Consider the following 24,348-nt stretch of genomic DNA (forward strand, 5'->3'; position numbering starts at 1 on the left):
AAACAAATAACCACCATATTTATTTGTTCATTATATTCATGTACTTCCATACTAATATATGTCCATACTAATAATATTGTATTGAGTAAACAAAAAATAACAACTGAAAATACATGTACTATAGCAAGTATTAAAAAAAAAGACCTTTTTTTCTATATTTGCTGATTGGTTGGTTCATATCTTTTATGTATATATATTTTAATATATGTAGATATTATATGTCCATAAAATACATATTTTATATAATTTATATATTATATATTTATGTAATTGTATATATCTATAAAATACATGTTTTATGTAAATATATATGTATAATTCTGTTTGGGCACTCTTTTCCTCTTCTACTAGAAAAGCCTATTATTCCTCCACCCCTCCTTTTTTTTTTTTTGATAATTATCTTAACTGTCCACATTCTCCAGCTTTCCCCTTTTCATTTTCTTTTGCTTCTAATTTTCCATCTTCTCTTATTATTTTCCTATCTTTTATTATATTTTAAATCTTTTTGGTTTTAAATATCAGTAATATTATAAATACGTAATTAATGTTATATGTGATAATATGATATAATACATAACATTTCTGTCCCCACTATTCCTGCTGTTGTTAAGAACTGCAGATGGCATGGTTGGTACTTAGTCTTTACCTTATTTCTCAATCTGGTTCCTTGCCATTTTCTGCTATTACTGTTATGTGCTTGTTTTCCCCTTTCTACAGTGGTAGGGATTCACAGTAACACTTTGAGTACAGAACCAGCTATTTAAAAAAAAAAGCACCAATTTGCCAATAAAGGCAAACAAGATCAGAGTAACAGAAGATTTCTCAACAGAAATTCTTAAGTCCAATAGCGCATGGAATGGTATATTTCAAACCCCTGAAGGAAAATAGATGCCAACCTAGATTACCATATCCACGAAAATTATACTTCAAATTTGAAGGAAAAACAAAGATTGTCCAAGAAAAACTAAAGCAATTCACGATCACTAAACCACTGCTGAAGAGGAAACTTAATGAAGTCCTACACAAAGAAGAGGAAGATAAACACAACCATGAGAGTGCAGGACAGTATAAATCCCATGGCAAGATTAGAAAAGCAAATGAGAATAAAGAAAGAATTAAACATTAGGGAAAACAACAAAATGACAGTACTTAGCACATACCTTTTCATTACAACCTGAATATAAATGATCCTAAAACTGATACCAGATCCTACTCTTTGATGTCTCCAAGAAACACACCACACTACAAAGACATACATAGACTGAAAGTGAATGGATGGAAAATGATAGCCCAAGCAAACAGAATCCAGAAACAAGCAGGAGTGGTGATACTCATACCCGAAAAAGCAGACTTCAAGCCAAAATTAGTTAGAAGACACAAAAAATCTCACTACATATGTTGAACATACTTCCTCTAAAGTCAGGAACAACATAAACTCACTATGCTTATTCAATACCGGATGTAAAATTTTAGCCACAGCAATCAAGTAACAAAAATAAATAAGAGATACAAATAGGAAAGTAAAAAAACAAATTTTCAGATGATATATGATTCTATACTTAGCAACTCCTAAAAACTTCACCAAAAAACTTTTAGATCTGATAAAGAAATTCAGCAAAGTCATAGGCAGAATACTAACATACAAAAATCAGTAGATATTTTTATACGTCTATGATGAGCCCGTGGACAAAACAATCAGGAAAACAATCTCATTCACAACAGCCTCAAAAAGAGTAAAATAACTAGGAACAAACCTAAAAAAGGATGTCAAAGACTACTATAATGAAAACTACAAAGCACTGAAGAAAGACATTAAAGAAAACATTAGAAGAGAAAGACCTTCCGTATTCATGATTTGGCAGAATTAATATTGTGAAAACAGCCATGCTACTGAAAGTCAGCTACAGATTTAGTACAATCCCCATCAAAATTCCAATGACATTCCTCACAGAACTAGGGGGAAAACCCCTAAAATTCCTACGAAAGCACACACAGAAAAACCCAAAAAGCCGAAGCAATACGGAAGGGGGTTGAATAAAGAAATGCTGGATGTATAATTCCTGATTTCAAATAATATTACAGTCATAGTAACTAAAACAGCATGATATTAGCACAAAAACAAACATATACACTAATAGAATAGAACAGAAGACAAAGAAATAAGTCCATGCAGCTATAGCCATCTAATTTTCAGCAAAGGTGCCAAAGACAAATGGTGGATAGAAGACATCCATCCTCTTTAACAAGTGGTGCTGGGAAAACTGATTTCCTCATGTAGAATGCTGGAACTAGATATCTGTGAAACTACTGGAGTAAAACATGGGGGAAACACTTTAAGAGATAGGCACAGGCAATGACTTTCAGAATAGTACTCCAATAGCTCAGGAAATAAGAACAAGAATTGGCAAATGGGATTTCATCAAATTAGAAATTATGTGCACAGCAAAAGAAATAATTAACAGAATGAAGAGACAATAGGTAAATATTTAAAGAACTTAGAAAATTAAACCCTAAAAGAAACAAATAATCTAATCAATAAAAGGGCAAGTGAACTAAATAAAAATCTTTCAAAAGAAGTAGTATATATAGCCAAAAAATAAACGAAAAAGTGTTCAATATGTTTATTTGTCTGGGAAATGCAAATCAAAACTACACTGAGATTTCATCTCATCCCAATCAGAATGGCTATCAACCAGAAAGTAACAGCAAATGCTGGAAAGGAAAACCTTCTACACTTTTGGTGGGAATGTCAATCAGTCCAGTGATACATTTCTGGGTATGTAAAGAAAGTCAACATACAATAGAAACACCTGCACACCCATATCCACAGTAGTGCTACTCACAATAATGAATTTATGGCATTAATCTAGGTGCATCAGTGGGTGAATCGATAAAGAAAAGGAGCATTATTCAGTCAGAACAAAATTTTGTGGTTAGCAGGGAAATGGGGAGAAATCGAGTTTATCCTGTTCAGTGAAATGTGTCAGACTCAGAAAGAAAAGTGTTACATGTTTTCTCTCACATGTGGCATCTACAAAAAAAGAGAGACATGAAAGTAGAAGAAAAAAGGAAAAGTATTAGTGGGAGGGGGAAGAATAAGAGAGGGTAATAGGGTGAGTATGATCAAAGTATGCTATTATACATATATGAAAATGTCACAATGAAATTCATTTTGTACAATGAATATACGCTAATTAAAATGACTTTTTAAACTCATTAAGTTTTGTCCTGAAGACTTACATCTAAAGTAAAACTGGAAGGGACCTATTGTTTTCATACAAAAAACAAACTACTCAAGAAGTGGTTTTTCTATCCTCCATAAATGAACTGATCTACAAGGTCACTTCTGTGATACCTGGTTTCTACCTGCTTGTGAGTCTATTTCTGGCCTCTCTATTCTGTTTCATTGACTTATTTACATACTCCACATAGTCTTATTTGGTAATATGGAGTTTTCCTACCTGAATCAATCTCTACCATATTAAGTTTTCCAATTCAGAAATTTATTCTCCTCATGTAATCTAATCATTTTTGTTTGTCAAAACTTTTTAAAATTTTCATATAGATTTTCAAGACTACTTTAGTGTATTTATTTCTAGGAAGCTTTTAATCCACTTTACTGTAAATGGACTTTTTTCAAGCACTCTTTCTACTTTTCTCCTTCTCATTATTTTCTTTAATCCTCCTACTGTTTCCCTCAATCTAGTTGGATTATCACTGGCTTTGACCTGATATAGCATTACAGTCAATTTATTCTTAATTGCAAATAAACATATACTAAAGTAAAACAATGACTAGAACCTAATTCTGTTAGATCTAGAACTGCTTTTTAACCACTAATTGTATTGCTATTTAACAATATTTAACATCTGAGTGTCTATTTTCAGGTTGGAATTTTATTTTTTTACGTCTTCCCACTGGAAATAATGTTGAACTTAAAGTTGCAAGAACAAAATATTGCAGAGAACACTGGCAGTTTTTGCATAGATTCACTTAGTGCGAGCCATTAACTTCTGCTTTATCAATGATTCTCTCTTTCTCTTTCTTTCTCTCTCTCAGATATGACATAGATTTTTCTGAACCATTTGAGGACCCTTTACCACAAAATACTAAATAATTTTCCCTAAAAGCAGTTTCATATAGAACAAACTAACTTACAAAACAATAGTTTAGGAATATATTCTACAAATTTAACATTTATACAATACTTTTAGGTAATCTCACACTCATATTTCACTTTTGTCCATTTTCCCAACAACATAGTTTATAACACACCCCCAACCCTGCAAATAGGAGCTTGTCTATGATCGCACATTACTTTTAGTTAACAAGATTTTTTGTCTCCGTTAGTCCAGAACATTTTCTATCAGTGCACCTTTGTTTTTCACAGCAGTGAAAAAAAATTTTCAAATACAGTTTTTCTCCTTCTCAAATTTTTCAATTAAAATGTTCCTCACTTTCAGCTGGGCCAGTGGCTGTAGCTACCTGGGAGGCTGAGTTTTGGAGGATTGTGGTTTGAGGTCAGCCCCAGCAAATAGTTCAACAGACCCACATCTCAATGAATATTTGGGTGCACTAGTGTACACCAGTCATCCCAAGTTATATGGGAGGCCGAGATCAAGAGGATCATGGTTCCAGGCCAGCCTGGGCAAAAAGTCTTCTTAGGACACCACCTCAACAGAGAAAAAGCTGGATATGGTGTCATCTCAGAGACAGCAGGAAGTTTTAAATAGGAGGATAGCAGTCCAGGCCTCCCTACACAAAAACTGAGACCCTATCTCCAAAATACCCAGAGTAAAATGGGCTAGGCGTGTGGTTCAAGCAATAAGTACAGTGCCTGCCTAGCAAGTGCAACTCCCCCCCCAATAAAAGAATATTCCTTATTTTGGATTTGCTTAATGTTTCATGATTACATTCAAATTAAACACTTCTGCCTGAACGCTACATGGGTGACATGCTCTCCTCAGGATATCACATCCAGAGGTGCATGATATCCAATCTATCCTTCAATTTTGATCATTCCATCACAGTGCTGTCCAATTCCCTCACTATATAGTTACATATGAAATGCACAAATACATAAATATACTTTATAAATCACTAGTTCAAACAGATATGTGAGATCTTCCTCTGTCCTCATAAGGCTTGTTGTACTGCCCCCTTCCATCTACTCTGTACTTCTCTGACAAGGTCAACACATTATCCTTTACTAAATGCAAGAGTAAGCTTCCTACAGTTTCAGAACTGTTTTCTTCACATTACCACAATAAACAAACCTACTAAAAGGAGCATGAGGGTTATTTTTGCTATTTTTCTTCCCCATTCTGTCATCCACAAATGGGGTGTATACTTAGGAACAGTGCAGATAAGACTACTTATTTTTTTCCTCTCTTCACTGTTTTCATGGTATTTATTTGAAATATAATTGAATTCATTTGTTTTAAATTTGCTTTCAGTTCTCAATAATTCATTTTCTATTATATAGAATGTTAAAGTACTTCCAAAAGTTAAAACTATACCAAAAGGTAGTCAAAGATGCATCTCTGCCTCATAACCCTGTTAGCCCTATTCCCCCATATGACCTCTTTAACTAACCACTGTTTTCTGATTTATCCTTTACCCTACATCAGTTTCTTTTATGCAAAGTAGTTCTGTGTATACTTTACTTATTTCCCTTTCTTACACAAAAGGCAACATACCATAGGTGCTCTTTTGCACATGAGTCTCTGCATGTCTAATGTCTCCTAGAAACCAACCTGTGCTAGCTCACAGTAAGCACCCACATTCCTTTTAGAGCTGTATTGTATTCCACTGTGTGTAGGTTCCACCATTCATTCAATATTCTTTTGCACTTGGATGCCTGGCTTTTTATACAAACATGAAGCCATTAAAAAAAAATCTTTATGAACTGCCTCAAAAAATGTCATCAAAAACTTTCTTACATTCACAGATCATTCTGGAAGCTCCCAAGGAAAAACTTAAAAGAAGACAAAACCCAAAACTGAAATGGCAAGAATGAATGATACCTCAGGGACATTTTATTTCTACTACTAATCCCCAGCCTCCTCCTCTATTTTCCAGCAGATTGTGTTTAACCAGGTTTGTCTGCTGGCCACCTGTTCACTGCTCTGAAATTTCTCCTTCACTTCAAAAGCGCTATACACATATGATAGCAGCAAAAAGGCAAAACAGAAGGACAGAGAGCAGGGGGAGCATTTTAATAGTAAAGAAAGGAAAATTAAGAAGCTATAGAAACTGACACAACATAGTTCACATTTTAACAAAACTGGAAGATGCAAAACTGGGTACAGGAGAAAGGAGTGAGAAGGATCCATGTCACTCCTGTCAGCATTTCAAAATGGTTTTTCAAATGAACACTGGGGAGCTCTCTTAATGTGGCAAATATCCCTGTATGGCTAAACAACACAGCATTCCTTGAAGGGCTGCAAATTAAAAAAAAAAAAAAAGACATTCATTTTAACAATCTGAAAGGCAACAGTTAGTGAAAAATACCACTGCTTTTCATCAGTCTCTTTCCTATTTAATGGTTTATTCATGACATGACAGATTTTTTTTCATTTCCTCTTTAAAAAATCTTATCGTTTATGAACACAATTAATAGATGTGCTTATAAAACTATATTTTATGATAAAGAAAGGAACTAGAATTACACAACTAAAGCAAACAATAAGCCAATTAAATTTAGTCATACAAAATCCTAAGGTTGTAAATATGATCAAAACTTTTACAGGTAAGTACACTTTCACCCAGAGAGATGAAAAGACTTTCTAAAGGTTATAAGTCAGTTTAGTAGCAGAATACAACTTAAGGACTCAAGTGCTGGAAGCCTGCCAACTATTTGTTCCACATAAGGGGACAGAGCTGGCAAAAAAAAAAAAAAAAATTGGCCTGAGGCCATTGTCAGCCTCCTCAAGGATGTTTCCAAAGAAGTGCCATTTTCTTGGGTTACAAGAGAAGTTGTATTGTTTGTGACTATTCTATTTTATCCAAACACAGTTACAAAATAGTATTTTGTATGAAATTGTTTTGTTACTAATAATGGAGAAGAAGCATCATTCAAGGTTCTACACTCAGAGCAAAAGCACGTACAAATTATATGCTATTATTTTAAAAGCTTATAAAGTAAGTCCTAGCACCTGGAAGGGGGGGAATGCTATGCCTAGAGGAAAGGCAGATGGGCTACTGGCAAAATTCCTTTGTGAAGTGCAACATTTAAGGGTCGTCATTATGATGCATTTGTTGCCACATATCTCTGGTCTATAGATGGACAGAGTCACCAGGTTGCAGTGTGCATCACTCCTGGACAGTAGGTAGAGGTGTGTAAGGATTTCTGGACATTCACAGCAGAGATGGTGCTTATGGTATTATTTCGTGAGCCATGAGCTGACTGGGGAAGGTGGATGGCCACGAGCTTTAGCAGCTTCAGCTGAGGTGTGCCCACGGGAGGAGAGGGACTAGGTGCATGGTCCCATCAGAAAGCCCCTGGGCATTCAGGTCAGGTGAGAGCCATGTCCACATTTTCTTGATTTTAATTCAGTGTTCAAAGAATGCAACAAATAGGGCATGCAATCAAATCCTAGCCCCTAAGGAACATGTTCTTAGCACAATGTGCAAATCAATGGGTGAGGCCACAAGGCTATGATGTCCAAGCCTTCATGGGATGGCTGTCAAAGGGAAAGAGATTCGGAGGAGTTCTATACAGATAATAAAAACAAAATGCATTGTGACACTGAAGACCCTTCCGTGCGTTCAGCAGCCTGATAAACAGTTTTATGTCACCAACATCTTTTACCTCTTTAATTGTTCCAATGTACATCTCCAAGGCTGAATAATCACAATTTTAAAGGTGAAACATGAGATACCAAGAGTTTTATGTAGGCAAACTATAATAAAAGCAACTTGTTCAAAGAGAATTTAACTCTTTTCTCAACAATTGGTAATTTCTTCACTCAGTGGGAAAAAGAAAGCAATCATCTGACAGTATAAAAATATTTTAAAAGTTGCAGAAGGGAACAAGAAGAAATAGCTTTTTGAGACAAAAGCAACCAAAGAGAAGATGAGAATGCATTTGCAGTGTCTCCAAAGCACAGCGAACCAACCTAGCAGGTTGTGTATACGACAGTCTTGTCAATCAGCATTTGATGAAGCCAAAGGAGTTTGGGCTTCTGTTCAATTTCTGTTCCTCACATGATCCAGAACCACGTGGTGAACCACTAAACACCTGCTGTCATGGCCCATAACCTATTGTGGTAAGATACAACTTTCTCATTAACAGACATGAAGAATAAGGAATAAGAAAAATATTCATGGGGCGGAAGCCACCTCTATCAAGCCATATGTGGAGATACCTTTTATCCAAAAAGCATTCACAGAGCACTTAACTCTGGGCCACTGTTCTAAGCACTTGTGACTATTAACACATTAAATCATCAAAAAGACCATGTGAAGCTGGAGATATTGTGTACATTTTAAAAGTGCTGTGCCTAAGGCCACCAAGCAAGTGTATCTGTCTTCAATGTTCAGGCAAATAGTCATTGTGCTAGCTCATCACGAAAGGTTATAATCAACTCCAACCCTCACTGATTACAAACTTTAGAATTTTAAATTTGTTGTTCTACAATTAAAAGTGTGAGATGCTTAAGTACCTACAATTGGCAAATGAATATATGCTATATGTCCACTAAAAGATCCTCAGAGGCCAAATGTTTGAAAACAATGCCATGGAGAGTCTAAAAGAAAAACTGTATGTATAAGTGGGGAACTGACACAATACAGACGGTGCCGCTGATGTAACATGAAGACAGTGGCATGAGGTAATCTGACTGCTCAGTTGTGAAAAATGGGTAAATTAGATTCCTCCCAAAACAACATATGACAACAATGTGCAATGGAGAAAAATAAATAAATGTGACACAATGTAATGCAGTGCAGCTGCTAAAAGAGCATGGCTCAGGTCTGGGTCCGTTGAAGTGGCATGATACCCATGGTAAATACAAAGCAAGTACTTGACAAATATACAGAGTGCTTTCATTCTTTGTTAAAAAAAAAAAACAGCTATTTATATGAATACTATTTACATGTCTATATAACTACATATGTATAAATCTGGAATTGCACACTTCAAATTATTTTGAATCCTAGCTACCTGGGAGGCTGAGATCAGAAAGATGGCAGTTTAAGGCTAGTCTGAGAAAAAAAGTTTATGAGACTCCATCTGAACCAATGGCTGGGTGAAGTGTCGTGAGCCTGTCATCCCAGCTATAATAGGAAGTATGAAATAAAAGGATCACAGTCCAGGCTGGCCTGGGCAAAAAGTGACACCCTATCTCAAAAATAACTAGAGCTAAAAGGACTGGAGGTGTAGCTCAAGAGGTAGAGCACCTTCCTAGAAAGCACAAAACCTGGGTTCAGTACTGCCAAAAAAAGAAAATATTATTTTGAGTGGTTCACCTAAAGAGGAAAGTCAAAATAGAAAGCCTTTTATTTTTTATAGTCTTCTGCCTTGCTAGAATTCATTAACAGCCCTGTTATTTTTAAAAAATCAGCACATACACACATCAAGTAATGACAACACAGGCCATGAGAAGCAGAAGTCTTATTCAGAAACTTTTTTTGTCAAGCACTAGAAAAAGACTCTAAGAAGTGAGGAGAAAGAAGCACTCTTATATATTAGAAAGACCTTATTAGTGGTAGTATAGGAAATTAATTAGAAAAGTATCAAGATGAGAAGTTGGAAAGATGGTTAATGAGGCTTTTAATATTTACCAGTAATGGAGAATTTGATACTTTCCACATTTGGTGCCTGAAGCCCTAAATCCCCCTTATAGGAATGATTACAACCCTCATTTCATGAATGGGGAACTGAGACTCAGAGTTGTTCACAAATGATTGTTCCCAAATGGTTCCATTTGCATAGCCTGTTGGTACAAACCTTGGAATTCAAATTGCAATATGTACTAAGTGCAATTCAAGAACACCATAATAGCCTTGACAGGTAATGAGGAAGACCCAGACCAATAAGGAGCAGAAACCTGGGATGGAGGGAAGGAGCCAGATTCATTGTGTTTAGGAGGCAAAATGAGCAGCAACTCAAAACTGGCTGGAGGCAGACGATGAGGAAGGCATGAATTTTATACTAACACTCAGGTTTCAGGCCTGGAAGCAATTCCCAAATTTTCTATACTGTGATAATTTGTGCTTTTATAATGTGAACAATAGCTATTGATATCTTCCAAGACTTTATGAATGGTTCGTAAACATTCACAACATTGTAGCTACTTTTCAGTTCCAGCTATCTTTTGCATTCCTATACTTCAGTGTTTTTCCAGGTATTTTGTGATGAATTTTTTCATTTTAAGTCTATTCAGTGAAAGATACTGGAAAACTGTGGTGGGTTATAAAACTCCTCCCTTGTTTTGTCCTCAAGAAGCTTTATGATTTTCACCCAAGCAAACAGGGCATTTATCAAAAATGTAAGACATGTTCTAGTTTTCTTTTGTTTGAATCATAGAGAAAACGGAGAACTTGAAAATACACACACACAGCACGCACACACACACAAACACATAGCATATATTCATATACAAAGTTATTTTTTCTATTTTTGTTCAAATTATACCTTAATGTAGTTGTTTCTAATGGTAGGGAGGGGTGGGGTTCTTGATGTCCTCAGGGATTCCAGAAACCTAAGTTTTATATAAAATCTTGTATTCAAATAGCTATAAGCATTCCACTAACAGTTTTACAAATAGCTTTCATTAGATGTTTAAAGGGTTCTATAACTCAAAAAGATTACAAGTCATATGGGTGTCCTTCAAGGGAATCTGTCATTGATCAATCCGCCAAATACATAATGTATTCAGGAGGTGTCAGTAAACAGAACACAGCAGATCACTACAGCTGTTCATCACAGCTCTGCAGGCCATGTGACAAGGCACACTTCAGACTCTGCTTTTTCAAAGTGATGCCTATTTTTGCCATCTATCTGTTAGGCTCATGGGGAAAAATCATCACCTACATAATGAAACACACTTGCTGCCAAGCTTCAGCTAAGATGGCTGTGCATTCTTAAACTTTCATTTTAGAAACTCTTCCTTGTTATTTTGGACAGTTTTCATAGATTAATTCTGAACTCAGAATCCCAAGCTGCTGCCATTATCATACCAAGAGACATTCTACAAATAAAGAACAAAGAATTCAGGTCTTAACAAAAGTATAATTTCTTAAATTAAGATGATGCAATTCTTCTTGGCTTTTTGTGAATCTGTTCTATAATTTCAGAAGCAAACATTCTCATTTCTCCAGAACCTACTGATAGTAAGAAATTCAGCTGTACAATAAACATTTTAACATGCATCCTAACCACTGACTGAACTATATAGTCTCAGAAGTTTATACACTGCTGGGCCCAGGCAACCTGAGACCAAAGCACAAGAATCCACATAGCACCAACAAAAGACTGCACAGAGAGAACTTGTGAAATTACTTCTGAAGTTGTGTGTGATAATTTCCTGGCCATCTGAATGGATTCCATGAATCCTCTGGACTACTGTCTAAACGATAAACCCACATACTTCTTTTCCATATGCCTTCACTGTCCCAGGGAAAAAAGACAAGGATATCCCAGTGCGTTTCCTTTAACTAAAGGAGAAGAATTGTGTCTACTCTTGATTCCGAATGCCGCCCTTTATTTCCTTTAATTCACTTCCTTTTGAAGAGCTTGGAGCTTGATGCTCAGCTTCCAGCTGGCACTGCAGATAAGCAGCCTTTCCAGGGGCACTGAGCCCCTCCCAAGAACAAAAAAGCAACCCTGTCTGGCTGTCTGGCTCCAGCCTTCAGATCAGCTATTTCATACCAGTGCTGGTGCTTTGACTCTTACTATTTCAGAGAAGCAGATTCCAGATATAGGGAAAATATATGAGCCATAAGATCAGGATGTTCCTTCAATTACTCCCCAGAATTTAAGGCTCTGGAGACTATGAGAAATGAATATGAATGGGAATTCTTTCTCCTCCTCAGAGCCTCAGCAATTAATCGACTTGAAGATTTCACATCATAAGGCAACACTATTTTCAAATGGGCTGGTATGCCTTATGATTTAAACCTTAAATAAACATCTGAATATAATGCACACAATAGTTTTTCAAAAAATTCTGCCCTGGGAAAATTGTTAAACACCAATGAAGTTACCTTCAAACTGTGGGCTACAAAAGACACCCAGAAGACAAAAATAGGTAAACACTTTAGCAAAAATTGGAACACACAGGTTGAGATTACAATTTGACTCTAAGTGTGGCAACATGTGTGAAATATTTCATGTCAGTTTGCACACTTCTATGGAAGCCATGTGTAGTCATCATGGGGCTCATGATTAATATTTAAATTAATATTTATATATTAATAGTGAAATATTGTCAAGTAACTTGAAAGCACATTCACAACACAAGAGCTTGGCATCTATCTGACTGAACTGTTTTGGCTAGAAAGGCTCCAGGCGTCTCAAGTGGTTTTATGGGGAATTGTAACAACTAGGAATTTTCACAGGAGTATCTTTCTGCACCTGCAGAGCTAAATACAAATCCGCATTTTATCAACACACATACAGGTTTTTCAGCTTCTACTTAATATAGAGGCATATTTAGGAAAATTGGCTTTTTAAAATTATAATTCAGATCTGGGTAAAGGAGTAAAAAGGGGCATTCCTTTTGCTAAGACTTCAAGTAGAAAGACAGAGAATGCAAGAAAATATGAGAGAGAAAAGTCTGGAAAGATCCTGAACAGATTAGATCGTGAAGTTATAGCCCATCATTGCAGGAAAGATTTGGCTTTGACTTATGGAGGGTGGCCATGGGAGATACGGACAGGACTGAAAAGGGAGTAAGCATGCCTTGAAGGTACTCAAGATACCAGGGAGTCAGATGAACTGTCACATAAGCAAAGGGATTTCCCAGAATGGAACACATGGGGTTGGGGCAGAGGAGGTGAGTGGCATAAGCAGACACAGACACACAGACACACTAATACAGGCACATAATCATAGACATGCACACGAGCACACACACAGACATACATAGTTACACACAGACACACACAATCAGACATACACTCTCTCTCATGAAGCAACAAGATTTCATAAACCACAGAGAAGGAGAGAACGCTGAGTATGCAGGAGGAGGGGTAACTCAGAAATGGGTGAGGATCTACAGTACTGGGTTTACTTACAGCCCTCAGAGATGGAGACATGGACATGGTAGAGGAGATGATGTGCACTGAGGAAGCAGAAGCACAGAGGTGCCAGAATGAGGCATGTGTGTTTTATCTCCGAGAGTAGAGAACAACATGCTGAGCTACTGAGGGAGTCGCATTATTTGTTCTACCACAGCAGAAGTTGCAGAGGTCACAGCAGAATAATGTGGAGGGAGCAGACTCATGAGAAGTCATTTGGGCCAAGGACAGAGACAGACTGAGAATGGCAATGAAAAGAAAGCATTATCTCTGTTAGGCAAAATTACAGCCCCTAAAAGTTGTGTCCCTGTGCTAATCCCAGCAGCTATGGTTATGCTACCTTATATGGCAGATAGGACTTTGCAAATGTGATGCAGTGAAGGCTCCTAAAATGGGAGATTATCCTGACTGTCTGGGTGAGCCCAATAGCATTCCAAGGGTCCTTATCCAGAGGTAGAAGGGCAGAGAGACCTGACAATGGAAGTAGAGGAAGGAGCACTCTGGCTCATAAGCCAAGGAAAGAATGCAGGTGGCCTAGGAGCTAGGGAGGGCAAGAAAACAGATTCTCCCCAAGAGCCTGCAGAGGAAAAGTAGCACTGCAGGCTCAATTCAGACTTCTGATCTTCTAAACTGCAGGAAAGTAAATCTCTGCTGCTTTAAACCACTAAGTGTATGGTAAGTTGTTGCAGTAGCAATAAGAAAGTAGCACAGCAAGTTAGAATTCAAATTAAGCCTAAAAATATTACTAAACTATAAAAAATAGATAAAGAAATCCAGAGAGCTTCAACTATTCTTCTAATGACTTTTATTCTGTTCTAAAATACCAAATTAGGCCTAACTCTGTATTTGCCTATCTTCTGCAATCCAACACTAGCTAGTGAAAAAGAGTGCCCTGCTGAGGGATGTAAAGCAATACTGGCCTTCAAGCCAGGGGTGACGGGAGACACGGATGAGTACTAAGATGAGAAGTGCAGTCAGCAGACAGGACAGTTCAGAGCCAGGCAGGCTGTGTTTACAGGTCAGAGGTGAGCAAGGGCTGTGGCTACTCAGGTCAAGGTCTGGGGCTGATCAATGCAACGCAAGGAGGCACTGGTATCTGGTCTCTCTGCTACTCAAGAGTACCGAGGATACCCCCAGCCCTCACTTCCACCAACGTGAGGTGGGCAGGTGGCAGGCCCAGTAAAAACATGTCAACAGGCCAGAGTGGGCATACTGTCTAGGGAAGATATCAGGTACCTGTGAGGTTTAGAGACCAAGAAGAGATGCATATTTAGAAAGAGTCAATTAGGAGCAAGCACGTGCAGCCTGATAGGCCAGCAAGAAGCTCTGTGTGCCTGCACATCTATAGGTAGGGCCCAGTTGGGGGAAGGGAGGGAATGTCCATTCAAATCAGACATCTGTGGACTGGATGAGTGACAGGGGAAAGGGATGTTCTAGGAAGGTATGTGCGATGGTGAGGGCAAGATGACTGACAGGAGGCATAAGAGAAAAGCTTTTAATAATAACCTTCAAACAAAACAATAAAACAGTATTTAAAATTTCAAATCAAATTACAATAGGCACCTCTCACCAGTAATGAGAAGAAAATGTTTTTAAATTTGCTCTGTCAGCAGAAGGTGTTTACATCCTTGGGTACTCATTACCCCAGATGGTAAAATAAATTATAAAATACAAGACTCTTTACTTGCTCTTGCACAAAAAGAAATTTAAAACAGACCTGCAGATATGCAAAAACCTTATGTGCACATAAAATAGGCACACTCTTCTTAAAATAATATATACACATTTTCTTGATAGAATATGTATCTGACTTCCATGATGGAATTGGGAGTGGGGGGGGGGGAGATTTTGGTACATCATCTAAAACTTGAGATTACAATGGAAACTGTATATTAAAATAAAGCACTAAGCTAATGGCTTTGGAATACTTTTCCACTCATGATATGCAAACTACTTTAAGTTTTATTTTCAACATCTCAATGTCAAAAATTGAAGAGTTCCATCACAGTGGCTGACCAGAATAATGCTATTATAATATTTGCAGGATGAAATGAATATTTATTGTCAAGAGTACAATGTCAGCATAAAAGTGAGTTCAGTCTGATGGTCCTTGGAAGGGTGAACCTTCGGCCATCTTTATTGCAACTAAAACTTTCAATTACAAAACATGCATATTTCATAAAAATATAAGTGCAGAGTTGGAGTGACACTGTGTCTTGAACACAGGCATCTTCTCAGTTATTAGGAAGATGAGACTAACTAGGGAACTGAATTCCTCTCCTCATTCAGGGTTTGATGAGACCCCATCTCACACTTTTTGATGGGAGTCAGCCTTGATCTACAATCCTCCTACCTATGTCTCCTATATAGATGGGATTACAGGTGTGAACGAACATATCCAGCTTGTTAGTTGAGATAGAAGGCTTACTAAATTTTTGCATGAGCTGGCCTTGAACCATTATCCTTCTAATCTCTGCCTCCTGAGTAGGTGGGATTACAGCCATGAGCCACTGAACCAGTCCCATTTTGATTGGGATGTCTTCTATCACAAGTAGATGGTAAGATTCTAAGAAAACTTGTCAGAAACTCCTTAGTGTTTCAGTTCCTCTACACATCACTTGACACACAGAAAGCCTTAAAAACATGAGCAGCTTCCTGTCAGACTAGAGGTAAAGAGACAGGCGGTCAATGTGTCAAATGGGGCTATTTTCTCATACACTAACATATGGCTGTCACCTTCAGAGCTGACAAATGATACTGTTCAATCATATTTTACATCAATGTTACTAGCCAAGGAGTCACGAAAGAACGCACCCTGTTCTTGCCACCCATCTGACATACACTCGTCTCTCTCAGACTCTCTGCATCCTCTGCAGGGGCTCTCACCTGTCCTTACAGTTTATCAGACAACTTTCCCTCATTGAGTGCTGTCTAGCACCTACTTGTCCTAGCTCTCAAAATCAAGGGGAAAAACCTCTATGACCCACAGCCTGTGGTTAGAGAGTTCCCAACACAGCCAACAGGATTTCTTTCAGAGCAGAAATTCCTAGTGTTTGTTAGTTAGCACCAGAACATGAGGGGAATCTGGAGGAGAAATTTTCAGTTCTGTAAAGAGTTCTTGCACTGACTGAGGGACCTTACAGGAGAAACTCTGAGAATGATGTAATATACCAGCTGGCTAGGGTGAGGGCCTCTAGCTGAGGGATAGAGAATCTAATACCTATCCGCTATCAGCCAAAATTTGCACCCCTCACACTCAAACACCTGAAGGAATCCTGGAGTGGGGGTGGCAAAAAGGATTCTTGCCCTAAGATCCTGAAATGAGGATACAGCACAGATCTGTTTTCCTACCACATAGCAGATTTTGTGGCCAATTTTGTTGCATGTCTATTTCAATCATTATCTATCTCTTCATCTTTGGGCTTCTGGCTGCCTTGAGACTCTAGACAGTGGTCTCAGGCACAGAGTACCAGCTTCACCTGTGTCCTTTGGTTGAACTTCACATCCTAGACCCTGACCAGGCTGCATCTGCCCTCAGGTGCTGTAGATCATGCTGACAGCTCCGGCTCATGTCCACTCTACCTCCTGACACGCAGTGACCCTACAGCAAGCAAGGGCACAGGATGGACACAGGGGAGAAGGAAAAGACTACGAGTTAGCTGGATTTCCTGGTTCAAGCAACCCTCTTATGCTCTTAAAAGTAAAAATAGGTTTCTCCCAGGTCATTCAGCATGGACTGATTATATGAGCATGCCCAACACAAAAGACTCCAGTGAAACAAGAGAGAGATTCTCTCCTTGATGGAATTGTGCTTTTGTTGAAAAAAGGCCCTAAGTCTTGTCAGGTGACAGAAATGTAGGGTCCACCCCTCTGTGGCAGTGGATTTCAAATCTGCACAGAGAATGCCCTAAGGAGGCTCTCAAGATGCACATTTCTCGGCCCCATTTCCTGAGGTTCTGATTTGGTACCACAAGCCCTTGCTTTCCAAAGTTCCACAGAAGTATCTGGTGTAAAGCCTAGGCTGAGAATTTTGGCTCTACATGTTTTAATTTTCCATGATTTGACCTTCAAACTATTTTGTCAGAGAGGCCACTACATAGATGACAAAAGAATGTTTAGTGTTTCTTGACCATGTGATACCAGGACTTGGTCCTTCTCCTGCCTACACCTCTTGTCCCCTAACCCTTGCCACACCCGTAGTTACAAACTCCAGTCCTTTACACATAATAGCAAACATTGGAGGTAACAACATGTCATGAAAAATAAAGCAAAAGGTTGTAGCTTCTCACTGCAAGTTAAAATGCAATTTAATGACATAAATCTGATGCACTTTTTCATATAAATTTTGCCTAAAATGCTGAAAACTCAGGCCAAGAATAAAAAGAGCAGCAAAAGATGTGAAACTTTGGGTACATATGATCCACTATAGCCACAAGAGCCTGGTGCCAACAGTCACTTGGACAAGCAAGTCTGTGCATCTTTCAGTTGGGTATGACTGTAACATCTCACTTGACCTACACCTGCCATATACCACATTAAAACAGATTCCCCCAAAACTTGACCCCTGGGTGACATGTGTAAATACTCTCAGATAATAAAATACTCACACTGAGTAAATATTTATTATGTAGTCCTATCCCATGGCCTTTATGCATGCAACTTATTTAGTCACCCCAAAACCCCAGTAGATAAGGAAGGTATTTTCTCTACAGATGAGGAAATGAGGCACAGAGAGGTTGAATGACTTTCCTAAGGTCACAAAGCTGGTAGGTGGGCAGTGCTGACCTTGGAAAACAGCTCAACAGGTGCGGCCACAGCCTTCTGTTCTTTCAAGTACTGCTCCCAGGACCATGCTTCCTGTGCAACTGCAGAGGGCACGGCAAAAGAAAACAAAAAAGAATTTTCTTGAAAAAAATCTGTGGAAGAAGACTAATAAAATGTAACTGAAGATAATCTCAAAAACCAGGTTAATTAAGTCAGTGAACAGAAGACCCACCCACACCACATTTAGTTTTCCTGTTTAGTATCAAGCTTATACACACACCACCCTCACAAAGAATCCTGATGAACATTCACAGCAGGTACCCTCAAGAACCATGGGCAGAATAGGATTTCTATTTGGTTAATTTTACGGTAAATAACCTGAAAACTTTTTTTATAATCTCCACTTAATTTCATACCTCTTTCGGTATGAATATCAATTGGTACAACCCATTGAATGACAATGTGGAAGTATTTGTCAAAAGTCTTACACAATTTCTCTACAGTTGGAACCAGAAATTCTCCTTCTAGCAATCTGTCTTAATGAAATCACATAGCTGTGCCCATAGGGTAAAACACAGGGATTTTCTGCTAGAACTCTGAATAATAATGAAACACTGGAAACAAACTAAAGGTCCACCAAGGGGAAATTAATTAAATGTGTTGTACAGACATGTCATTTTAACAATAGGCAGTAAAATTACATTGTGAAAGGCTGTCTAATGGCAAGGAAAGGTTATGTTAATGAAGCAGTACTAAGTGCGGGGAGGAAGCAGTTCAGGAAACAAAATCAACTTTTTTGGTAAATACGTAATGGATTAAAATGAGACTAGAATTTCATAAATCAAAATCTTGAATGAAATCATCTTTAGATGCCAGCATTAGAAATAATTTCTCCCCAATGTTCCTCCTGCTTTCTTTTACTGCTTTCCAAATTTTTAGATGAACAATCGATCACTGAAATTCAAAAAAAGTGTTATTTTTAAATAATAAAAAAAATTAGCAAAAAGAATTAATACTTGTTTTAGGTTTACGTTTTGTGCATTACTTTTTGAGGAGGGATGTCTACTCTACAATTACATACTATAATTAAAGTTGATGGCAAAAGTTTATATCACAGAATAACTGCAAGAACATAAGATAGTATTAAAACAGGAGGAAGAGTCAATAAACTTATTATATACATGTGTGATTCTGAGGTTATAAAAACTATATATTTTAAAATTTTTGATAAAATGTTATAAATTAAATAGGTTATTTAAAATTTAAAGATACAAAACAACATCTATTATGCTTTGTGACCTTACTTATACTAAGTGAAATATGAAATAAGTCAGGCACAAAAAGACAAATATCTCATGATTTCACTAATATATAGATTCTCAGAAAGAGATGAATTCATAGAAACAGAATTAAAAAGGTGGTTTTCAGAGACTGGAGGATTAGATGGAGAAAGGAGAGATGTTTGTCAAAAGGTAAAAAAGATTCAGTTACATGGAAGAAGCAGGTTTTGGAGATTTACCTTACAACATAGTAGGTACAGTTAACAATAACATATACCTCAAAACTGCTTAAAGAATAGATTTCCAATTATTTAAAAAAGTTGTAAGTATACAAGGTGATAAATATGCTAAATAGCTTGTTTTAATCTTTCCACAATGTAAAATATATCAAAACATCCCATTGTATCCTATAAATATATGCAATTATTATTTGTTGATTAAAAATAAAATAAAAATGTAACGGTATATAAACTGTTATGTACATTAAAACACTCATCTACTCACATATTTTTGAAGCACCTTCTATATGCCAGGTATTATGCATATATGCATTCCCACAATGCAAATATGTTCATGTAAAAAAGCAATTGGAAAGAAACAAAACTATTAACAGTAGCAGGATGTAGACAATGGGACTAATGGTAATATTTTTCACTATCTGTTGCTTTCTACATTTTATTTTATAGGTTTTCATATACAATGTGTCCTTGAAGATAATGGCCACAATTGCTGAGTATTCGTTTTAACATTTATCTTGCAGTGCAATGTTCCAGAAAAAGGTACAGCTGGTGAAAGGTCAGAACTGAATTAGTGGCAATGATGACAAGGGGCAAGATACACTTCTAAGTCAAACAGTTAAACCTTCCAACCCACTGGAATAGAAACACCAAAGCCCATTGAGTTGTGTAGGGATAATATGTACAGATTTGTTTTATTCATTTTAAAAATACAACCTGAGCTTCCTAGTGAACCAAGAAGAGTGTTGCCCACTGTAATAAAAGTACAATCCTATCTCTCGTCTAGTAAAATGAAAAGTAAATAAAGCACACTGTTTTCCTTTAATATTCATACACATAATATATAAATGGGAGCAATTTAAATCAAGGCAATAAAGAAAAACATTGTAACAATTTATAGTCAAAACACAGATTCCAAAAGCCTGGAAATCAACTTTCATTATCAGTCCCAACACTAGTTATTGCTGAGAAATACACTACTAAACTATGGTTATTCTTAAAGTATTTTAAACATCAAATAAAAGAATTATCACTGATGGATTTTCTCACTCTGGAAACACTGAGAATCCCAGTGTGTCTCCATTTAGGAGCTTAGGGTTTGTTGCCTCGGTTCAGCTGCCACTTCTACATTTCACAACATGGAAAGCTTTCTGAACAGAGAAAACAATGTGACAAATCCTCAAGATGCAACTTCCCTGTTTTCACACAAGCATTTTACTGCATTATAATTACATGCTTTACAAAAAATATTACAGCAGCACCGGCTCTAAAGCAAATATAGAGATCTCATTTTCTACAACAGCTGTGTTCTTAAAAAGACTCTGTGTAATTTCTCAATTTAATCATATTTCCAATTGTCATACATTGTCATCTTACCAGAAGTAAATCATATTTAAAACCTCTTTTATGGTTACGTAGGTATGCAGAAAACCTTTTTAAAATTTAAAAGGTTTAAAACCTTAAAATATTAAAACTTTTTAATATTTTAAAAGAATATATCTCACACACACACACACACACACACACACACACACACACACACACACACACAAACTTCCAATGAGTTAAATATTTGAGTAAAGCCAGAAAACTACTCAACAGTATGGTGCCTGCAAGTACGATGGGGGAGTGCCAAGCTGTTTTACAAGCACCTCAGCCAGTGGACAGACCCTCTCTGAGCACTGATCCCAAATGGCTTCTGACCCACAAGGTTTCATTATTTCCCACACGAATTCCATTAATTGAAACTGACCAGTTGTCTTATTTTGTTGTTTTTGTTTTGCTTTTTTGGAAAGTCTTGCTATATATCCCAGGCTGGCCTGGAACCTAGAAATCTACTGCCTCAGTCTCCCCAGAGCTGGTATTGCAGACAGTTGAGCTAACCTGCCTGTTTCAGTTTGCTTATTGTAAATTAGAATATAATCACCTGTAAAGAAGGGACTTTGTTGGCTTTATTCTTTACTGTATCTCTGGAGCTGTAAACCTGCCTGGCTATAAATATTTCTTTAATGAGTTAAAGGGAGGGAAGGCAGGCAGAACAGCACTTTTGGCCTTAAAAATGAATTTGAAGATACCTATTTCGACCAACTAATTTCTCAATTTCTTATAGAGAAGTAACCAATTATGAGACATGGTGTTCCAGGCACTTATTTCATATGTTTTCTTCTGCAATTTGCTACAGATATGGCATTCGTTTTATAGAATATTAGATATACATAGACGTTGTAAAGCCTAAATTTCATTTCTTTTCTATACTATACTTATCATCTATACTGAAATATTCCAATTATCAGTATTATGCTAAATATTAATATGTGATATAAAAACATATTTAATTTTACTCTATCAGTCACTTCATATATAGCTATTTTATGCCAGGAACTGAATTTGGTAGTTGGGTGTGTGTGTGTTGTGTGTACATACACGTATATATGTGAGCATATATATATATATTATTGGTTTTTTGTTTGAGATAGGATCTCACTATGTTGCCCAGGCTGGCCTCTATCTCCTAAATTCAAGTGATTCTCTTACATTAGCCTCCCAAGTAGCTAGGAATATAGGTACACAACTACTGTGCCAAGTTTCCATTTATTCCTTACTATATTGAATATTAAATTATAACCAAGACAATGAAATTCATAGAGGTCACACAGCTGAAAAAGTGTGAACTTAAACAAAATTCCTTATGTAGGTATGCCCACTTTAACATAAGCAGTCCAGGTGTAGCACACATATTTATAAAACTGTAAGTTTTCAGTTTAAAAGCACAATAAAATCAAGACTGCAAGAAAATTAATAAGCTCAATCATTGATGGTAGCTTTGTAAAACTGATTAAATTTTTGAAAATCGTGTTGGCAGTGTTAATATTTGTTGACCTATTTGACTCAACTTTAATTTTTTATTGTAAAAACTGCAAAACGAATAAATGCATCACTTATAATAGTACAATGCTGGAAAAAATCTAGATATCCAGCAGAATCCAAATAATTATAATGATGAAGATCATGTAAGTACTGCTCTGTGAATATTAAGTAAACCCAGTTCAGCAGTGTATAAGCACATTAACAGAAGTGTGTGTGTGTTCACATAGGAATAAAAATCATAAGAAAACAATGAAATAAAGATGGTGGGTGGGACTGGTGACAACTTTCAGAACTCCAAAGCCAAGGCTAAGGCCAGTGAAAACCTCAGCTCCTCTTATATGTAGACAATTTATCACTTCCATGTACAGCACCCACCCACAACCCTGCCACAGAGTGTCACTGAAAAAAAAGGCCAAATACTGCAACATGGATGCTCAGATACCCTGTGCTGAGAGCAGCTTCACAATGCAGTGACAAAGCTTTCTAACCCACACTTGTGCCCTAAGGAAGGGAAAGCAAAACACCTAATCCTCATCAGAACCCAGGCAGAGGTGTGGGGTGTGAGGGACACTGTTTCATATCGGCTGCTGGAGAAGAGATGGTCTGCGACGTGCAAGTTACCATGCTTTGAGCAGTGTGGTAAAGCCATTCCACAACAAAAGGAGGTTGTAAATGTTGCTTTTAACAACATAGTATTACAACACTTCTCCTGTGTAGAAAAAAGGAGGCCCATCCCTTTCTCCAGCAGTATTCGATGGAGTTGCCATGTATTTCTTTTCTTCTAAACCAAGGGAGACTCCCTCGGCTTTATCTGTAAGCCAAAGGTGCTTAGTTTACTTGGCCTCAGCCAGATTTGCATTTCTCCCAAATCCTGAGCACCTTCTTCTACTAAAAGTGACAACCAGTTCCTACAGAGATGACATGCTTACACTCCACCAGCCATTAAATACTGCTTTGTTCTCACACACCTTGAGGTTTTTTGGCTTCCTCATCAGATTGGCAAGAGCAGAGGCAAGACATTCAAAGCACAGAATATAAAAACAGATGTAAGAGGAAAACATCAAAAGAGCAAAACTGCAGCAATGGCGCTCACTGACCAAAGCAGTATTCTGAGGGAATGATGACCTGCTTCTGCCACTCAGATTCTTGCTACGCTGCTGCTGCCTCAGGGACTGAAGTGGCTGTGGGCATTCCCACTCAGTACACACACTTATGATACAAAGTCAATCAAAACAAAATAAGCAAGAGGGCATGGGAGTGGGTAGGTGGTGTGAAGGGAAGAAAGGCACTGTTCCTGGCTCTGGGGCTACAACTATAAAGAATATGGGATATTCTAAGATGGCAACTAGAGGGAGTAAGTAGAAAGCATGCTTCCTAAAGTAAACTCTTCGAAAGACACTGGAGATACATCTGGCTGGAAAAACACCAAGAAGAGGCAAAACTCTTCACACCTCCACACCCCAGCCTGCACATAGCATCCCCACAGCATGTTAAACAGAAAAATGAGGAGGGTTCCCATGCCGCCAGACACCAGCTCCTAACCTGTTTGGGAGACACAGATCACCAGGTGAACAGATAAGCAGTACGTGGTACTCCCTGGGACAAATCAGCATAGCCCCCTGGAAAGACTGACCCCCACCCAGGCAAAAAAAAAAACTACCTGAATAATAAAAAAGCAGCTGAAAAAGAAAGGAACATAGCAAAGAGGGCAGGGTGCCCTGAGCTACGGAGAGTGGGGGAGGGGCACTGCCTCAGCAAACTGAAAATAAACAAGCCGGCCAGAGAAGGCAGGAGTGGTGCACCCACCCAGCAACCTGGAAGCAGGAAAGCTTGTAACAATGGCCGTCCTGTGTAAAGCTCCACAGTAGGGGTGGGGCACTGCCCCATGTGAACTGTAAATACACAAGCCTGCAGGAGTGGCGCCACCTCCCCCAGTGTGCTTGCAGAGGGAAAGG

General features: G+C 37.7%; 1 protein-coding gene across 3 annotated transcripts in view; it reads right to left on the reverse strand.

The window, feature by feature from the left end:
• Nucleotides 1-24,348, reverse strand: part of L3mbtl4 (L3MBTL histone methyl-lysine binding protein 4) — a 469,587-nt gene that overhangs the window by 291,483 nt on the left and 153,756 nt on the right. For 2 of the 3 annotated variants that reach the window (XM_074070308.1, XM_074070309.1), the window contains exon 4: nucleotides 18,031-18,110. The exons of the other annotated variant lie outside the window; for it this stretch is intronic. In XM_074070308.1, coding sequence (XP_073926409.1) covers nucleotides 18,031-18,110 — 80 coding nt within the window. The remainder of the gene's footprint in view (nucleotides 1-18,030; nucleotides 18,111-24,348) is intronic. 3 annotated transcript variants of the gene reach the window in all.

Source organism: Castor canadensis, chromosome 4 (assembly GCF_047511655.1).
Source record: "Castor canadensis chromosome 4, mCasCan1.hap1v2, whole genome shotgun sequence".
Taxonomy (NCBI): domain Eukaryota; kingdom Metazoa; phylum Chordata; class Mammalia; order Rodentia; family Castoridae; genus Castor; species Castor canadensis.